The following is a 6,247-nucleotide window of genomic DNA, read 5'->3' on the forward strand; positions in this document are numbered from 1 at the left end:
TCAACTCAAATCAGTAGTAGTAACTGTGAACTAACAGTGGTGCTTGTAGCTTGAGATGTGTGCTTTCATGTTTTCGTCTTCAATTTGAGTCACTCAACAGGGGGCAACAAAAGGGAACAAATGGTAGAAAAATCATGAAAAGTCATAGAGAAATGTCACAAGACTGAGACTGAAAAAACAAAAGGTCACAACAAGACAATAAAGTTAAAAACAAAGAGGACAAAGGTAATCAAAATGGGAGCCACTCTGAAGCAGCAACAACATGAGGCATTTTGCATGATTTTTAATGGAGTTTATGTATGATCCCATAGCGAACTAGTAAGTGCTTTCGGGTACAAACATCCTGATTCCTACGTTCGTTCCATTCATGACTCTTACCATGTTATATATTACCATTCAAAAAGACAGCTTTTCCTACTGGATCTAATTTTTTTTTAAATGTATCGATTCAAGTTTTTGGCACCAATAACCTTTCTCAAACCAACAAAGGCTTGATTTTAGCTAAGGCACAGTACTTTCAACTGCTCAACATTAGAACTTAACTAAAGACGTGAGAATATGTAAAAGCGGCGGAGCAGCACCAACGTAAGTCCGGGGTATTTTGTTGAGACTTGCTATCAAATGTATTTTGCTGAAACTTGCTTTCGAATGTTCAGCAATTTCATTGAGCCTATACCTACCTAGCTCCAGAATCAGGACTAGCATCTCCATAGGAAACCAACCCCTTCTGTCCTGATGCAGAACTTGATCTAGACCTGCTACGAGATATGGAAGTCCTCTTATTATAACGCTTTGGGGGTGTATCGTCAGGGGATCTGGATCGAGAAATGCCATTGCTCTTCGAATTTGACTTTGACCTCTGTCTGTCAGGAGATTGTTGATTACCTCGTCCACCAAGTCGAGATTTTAATCTGTCACTTATGGGAGGTCGCTTGTCTTCCGGGCTAACACTGCGTTTTGGACTCCGGCCACGACCATTGTCTCTGTAGCGGCCTCGTACTGGACTGCGGGAGATGCTCCTGCTCTGACTTCTTCTGCTTTGATATCTAAACAAATAAACATGAAATTAAGTTCATGAATCATATATATTACATTCCCTTTTTTTACTAGTCAATTCTTACAAACAAACAAATTCATGCATAATGCACAAGGTTTGTAATGGATATATATACATTAGTTGTATTCCATGCAACAAATTACATGAAAAAGTGAGACACAGGGACAAAAGTAAATGAATGTGAAATATTAAGCAAGTGAAATATTTATCCTATCACAGCATACCCTGATAGACTAATGTAAATGTCAAGTTATATATTATTCAGCAAGTGCTTAATTTGTGCATGGGAGGATAATGTAAATTGAGGGAGAAGGAACCTGGGACGGTTTCCCCTTGGTGGGCTTCGAAAACGTCGTGGTGGTGAGCGCTCAGAATAGCTTCTGTAGCTTGTATTTCTTCAAATACAAATATTACAAGTCAGAACAAGATCCAACCATTTTTAAGGAAGCCGGTTTATTAAAACTGTATACACAAAGAAACAAACCTATCAAAGTTCCTTCTAACATTTCTATCCCCATAACGATATGCACGGGGAGACCGTTCTGGAGATGGAGTACGATATCTGCGTACAAAGGCAAAGCGCTCAGTAAAGCCTCGTCCTTTTTTAACACGCTTACCATTTGGCGAAGGGCTTTTTGAAATGCCATGGCCATGTTTGGAGGCAGCTGCAGCAGGTTCAGATGATTTTTTATCAGGGCTAGCCGCTAGAGCACGTCCTTGGCTCAGCTCCCTAGAATTCTTGGCAGGACTTCTTCCAGGACTCACATCTCTGTTAAGTGATATGTCAGATAAACTTGGTATCTTCAAGTCCATGATGTTTGACAACTTGACACTTAAATCAAAGCAAAACTCATATTGTAAGACAATTCACCTTGATTAGCAGAGCAAGAGACATACCTATTGTGATTTGAATCATCTGAATAAGCCCGATGATTAGCAGGTTTAGTGAATTCAGCTTGAGTATCATGCCCGTTATTCAGAAATTCGCCATTTTCTGGAGACAATTCACCTTCTTCGTGCGATTGCTTGTCCACAGACGTTCTAACTTTAGAATCCACCACTAGTTCTGGAATGGTTTGACTTTGTAAGGGAAGGCTAGAGGATGGCTTTCCTATGTCTGTAGCATGAGCCGCCATTTACTTAGACCGCAATATCAACATAACAGTACTCATATGGGGAGGAAATGCGGGAGATGAGTGGGTGCAACACATGTCAAGAATTAGATAAATACCCATACCTTGATTATTTTTAGCTTTGTCGGCTTGTATTTTACGACCAGAAACACGGCGATCAGCCTTCCTATCACCAGAACTACTGTCACTAGCACTAGAACTGTCACTTTCAGTGTCACTTGAACTGTCAGAACTCCTAAAAAATACAAAAGCAATTTAAATCAGAGCAAAGATCAAGCAAACTGTAACTGAGGAAGGTATACTATAGAAAAATCTTCATGGGAATCCCTATTAAAAGCTAACTATAATCGGACCTTTTGGACTTGTGTTTTGATCTTCTACGATTGTGCTGGCTTCTTTTCGGTTTCCGCCCAATACTTTTCTTCTTCCCATGCCTGCGTTTATTTCTCTTCCTCTTCTGGTGTTTCCCATAGCTAGAAGAACTTGAATCAGAAGACGATGAATCTGAATCTGATTCGGAATCTGAAGATGAATCTGATTCAGAATCTGAGGAATAACTATCACTGTCACTATCAGATGATGAGTATCTCCTCCTTCTCTTTCTCCTGCCTTTGGAAGATATTTTTCTTTTTCTACTTATTTTTTTGTCAGCATCAGAGCTATCGTCAGATGTTAAGGATTTTACTGACTTTCTCCTTTTCCCTGAAATGAGTAGTTCATATATTACAAACAATTACAATCGGCAGAACTTCCAAGTGACGGGATTTTTATAATATACTCGTTAGTATCTTTTCATACTTAATATCAAAGGTACCTTTCTCCTTCTCAACTGTATGCTGGCCTTTTGCTTTAGAGACTTCACCACAATCAACAATTTTAATAGGCTTGGTAGGTTTCCCGTCTGACGTCCCCAACTGCTCCATTTTCTTCAGAATCTCTAATCCTTTGGTAACTTTTCCAAAAACAACATGCTTCCTACAACATCATGTGAAAGTAAAATATCAAATCTCTCAAAAAATAGTCATCATGAATCATGAAAGGCTTGAAACTATTTAAGTAAAAGAAAATGTAAAAACCAGCCGCATGGGCAATGGCGGCAACAAAAAACTGAAAAAGGCCAAGCTGAAAATTTTAGGGGACATCAAAAACGAGATATACAGATTGAACGGTTATAATGGTGTGCAAAACACGCACATCAAGCTTGAAAGTAACATGCAAAGCTTATATACCCATCAAGATGAGGCTGGCGCTTGAATATAATAAAAAACTGTGATCCATTGGTGTTAGGACCACTATTAGCCATAGAAAGAACGCCAGGTCCATCATGTTTAAGTTTGAAATTTTCATCTACAAGGAATAAGTACTAGTAAGTTTCGTCAAATGATTAATCATAAAAGTAACTAGCCATGCATAAAAAAATTACAATCTTCTTTTATTTCTCATATGTTAAATATTTCATAAAATGTAAGCTTACCTGCAAATTTTCCTCCATATATACTTTCTCCACCTGTACCTGTCAACCATACAAATGATGTTTCTTACAAGTCTTGGTAAAGGAGAAGTCAAAAGGGGGATCTACATATTAAATTTGGTAAATAACAGATAAAATAAATCAACATACCATTGCCTCTTGAAAAATCACCACCCTGTCAGGACATAACAAAAATTGGTATTATCAAGTGCTGAAACAATTAATTATAAAATGAAAAATAAGTTTGACAAGAATACAGTAAAAGAGAATGGTGATTCCAAAATTCTGTCGATACTGTCACTTATGCACAAGTTTATGAAAAGAATATTTTACTGCAAGTGCACAACATAATACTGAAACACGAGATGACACACTACCTCTAACATAATTAGCTTAAGACAACCATGTAAAGAATAATCCTGAAAAGCAACTTACTTGAGCCATGAAACCTTTAATTATACGATGAAAACCTGTTCCTTTATAATGCAAAGGTTTCCCCGTAGATTCTCCAATCCCCTTCTCACCTGCAAATAAAAAACAGCACAATTACAGAAATAGCAAAGCAGGACGATTAAAGAAACAACTACCATGAAAGCCCATCACTTTAAAAATGACATTTCAAAGTCTGAGCAAAAATTTATAAATTCTTTATTGAGTATCTGATATGTATCGCTTTTAGGCTAGAGTATATGGAAACTGTACTCTTGTAACCTGTTAGAGGAGAATTTCAAAAACTTATGGACACAAACATTATGAAACTCATGTTTAGCAAGAGAATGATGTCAGAAAGAAGAAATTCAATGAACACTTTGTGCATTAATAATATGATTTTTTTTTTTACTCTTTGGCCCCATGTTTTCATAGCACCCATTGAGAGAAAGGCACAGTGAGGTGAGAGCTGAGCTGGCAAGTTGGTTAGAGAGTGTGAGAGAAAATAAATGTGAGGGGGAAAAGAGAGGCGGTTAATCTTTGGATGTAGCTTATGGCTTTGAGCCTGGGCAGAGAAAATTCCAAATTCCTCTGAGGAACATTGTTCTGAGATTACAAGAGAGATCATCTTAATAATACAATATTCCATTTGGATTTGAGTTCCTCGCATGTTTTCTGCGGACAAAGCTTAAAATGTGTAGCCTTCATGTAAATTAAAAAGGATTAGAACCAGCAACAAGCCTAAGTTTCATTTTGCAGGGCAGGGGAATTAATCCAAACAAGACAGATAACTACCAACCCAAACTAACTACTGTTTAGCCTACAGCTAAACAACGCCCTTAGTTTAAATAAGAATGAAGTTACCTGTACACAGGGCCCGGAAATTCTCAGCTGTCTTGGGAACTACGCTAGAAAAAAGCTGCACCATTTCAAAAAAGTACAGTCAAACCAACCAGTTCATTGAAGCAAACTTCAAATATACTTACAAGCAGAGAACCATAAGAAAATCTACTAATTCAAATTACCTCAATAACAATTCTTTCAACCGGATCCCCATCAACCGATACATCGAAAAACACACAAGGATTCTTTTCCAGACTCATCGCGCTTTGGATGCAAATTAGAAAGGATAAAAACAATCAAGAATCAGAAACAACTATCCAAGGGAGTATGTATGTATGTATTGTATCACAAGGAGCATTCCAACTTTCAAGCCAGTGCTAATCTAGTAAAACAGAGAGGCATAGTTAATTGCCGCGCTTCAAACACTAATAATTGTAAACATCTTTCATAATTTGATGTAAGCAAACAAAAACACAGAAAATTTGAAGCTTCACAAAACCCTAAACCCTACATATCCATTTCATTCAATGTACTATTAGACTCAGTTGCAAATTGTAGAATAACCTAGATCTGAGTATTCACCGTGCACCTAAAATGCAAATTGTAGAAAAACCTTGATAAGAGTGCAAACATTTGTTAACTGGTGTGGTGGTTGAGGAACCAGAAGATGAGCAAAATCTAATAATTTTCGAGTGGTGCAGTTTCACGTTGGTCATAATTGTGTTTGCAGAGAGAGAGGGAGAGACTCACCGTGAAAGGTGGCGACGGCTCTGTATCACCAAAAACTGACAGTAACGGAGGAAGGTGATGTTCAGCGTGGGAGATAGAGGAAACACGAGCGCACTGTTGAACTGGATTTGGGCCATACAAACTGGCCCAATAGTATTTCTTATTACAACCAGAGTTTTCTATATTTCTTATTTGCAGATCATTTTTCTAATGTACACGCCCTTTTTAAACCTCTCATCATTAAAGGGTTTAGTTCATGGAGAAAGTATTGTATAGCTACTAGATTCAAGAACAATACTTGTGGCATACACATAAAAGGAGGGGAAATTATTTATATTTTTAAAAATAATTAAATAATATAGAATTTTTTAAGTACAAATTATTTTCATGTGGGGTTGTGAGGAGGGGAAAATATGTCAGATGGTAATAGGAGTCTACGGCCTATCCTACACAATTATAAGTTATATCAAGTTTTTTAGGGAATTACATTATCCACCCCATGGGATGCTAGTTCCCCACAGTAAAAAAATCAAAAATGTTCCTTAATTATGAAATTTCATCTTCAGACGCATTCAAAATACACAT

The 6,247-nt window shown here is 37.3% G+C and overlaps 1 protein-coding gene across 3 annotated transcripts; it reads right to left on the bottom strand.

Annotated features, from left to right (window-relative positions):
• Positions 1 to 226: 226 nt before the first annotated feature.
• Positions 227 to 5,817, bottom strand: LOC131610136 (peptidyl-prolyl cis-trans isomerase CYP63-like). 3 transcript variants are annotated; one of them, XM_058882010.1, is made up of 14 exons: positions 5,684 to 5,817; positions 5,116 to 5,315; positions 4,955 to 5,009; positions 4,097 to 4,185; positions 3,812 to 3,836; positions 3,665 to 3,703; positions 3,420 to 3,537; positions 3,005 to 3,165; positions 2,544 to 2,892; positions 2,295 to 2,425; positions 1,955 to 2,174; positions 1,542 to 1,826; positions 1,375 to 1,452; positions 227 to 1,046 (listed from the first exon to the last, which is right to left on the bottom strand). In XM_058882010.1, the coding sequence occupies exons 2-14, from the start codon at positions 5,191 to 5,193 to the stop codon at positions 677 to 679; spliced, it is 1,998 nt and encodes a 665-aa protein (XP_058737993.1). In that variant the 5' UTR covers positions 5,194 to 5,315; positions 5,684 to 5,817; the 3' UTR covers positions 227 to 676. The 3 variants fall into 3 exon arrangements, with proteins under 3 accessions (XP_058737993.1, XP_058737995.1, XP_058737994.1); XM_058882012.1 differs by having other exon boundaries at positions 5,116 to 5,197; positions 5,684 to 5,754; XM_058882011.1 differs by having other exon boundaries at positions 5,116 to 5,310; positions 5,684 to 5,701.
• Positions 5,818 to 6,247: the final 430 nt, after the last annotated feature.

This window comes from Vicia villosa, linkage group LG6 (genome assembly GCF_029867415.1).
Source record: "Vicia villosa cultivar HV-30 ecotype Madison, WI linkage group LG6, Vvil1.0, whole genome shotgun sequence".
In the NCBI taxonomy this organism is placed as follows: domain Eukaryota; kingdom Viridiplantae; phylum Streptophyta; class Magnoliopsida; order Fabales; family Fabaceae; genus Vicia; species Vicia villosa.

Coding starts and splice junctions, on each gene's coding strand:
- LOC131610136 (XM_058882010.1), bottom strand. CDS start 5,193: ATGAGTCTGGAAAAGAATCCTTGTGTGTTTTTCGATGTATCGGTTGAT. Junction 2,893..3,004: donor TACAGTTGAGAAGGAGAAAG/GTACCTTTGATA, acceptor TACTCATTTCAG/GGAAAAGGAGAAAGTCAGTA. Junction 1,827..1,954: donor GATGATTCAAATCACAATAG/GTATGTCTCTTG, acceptor ATCACTTAACAG/AGATGTGAGTCCTGGAAGAA.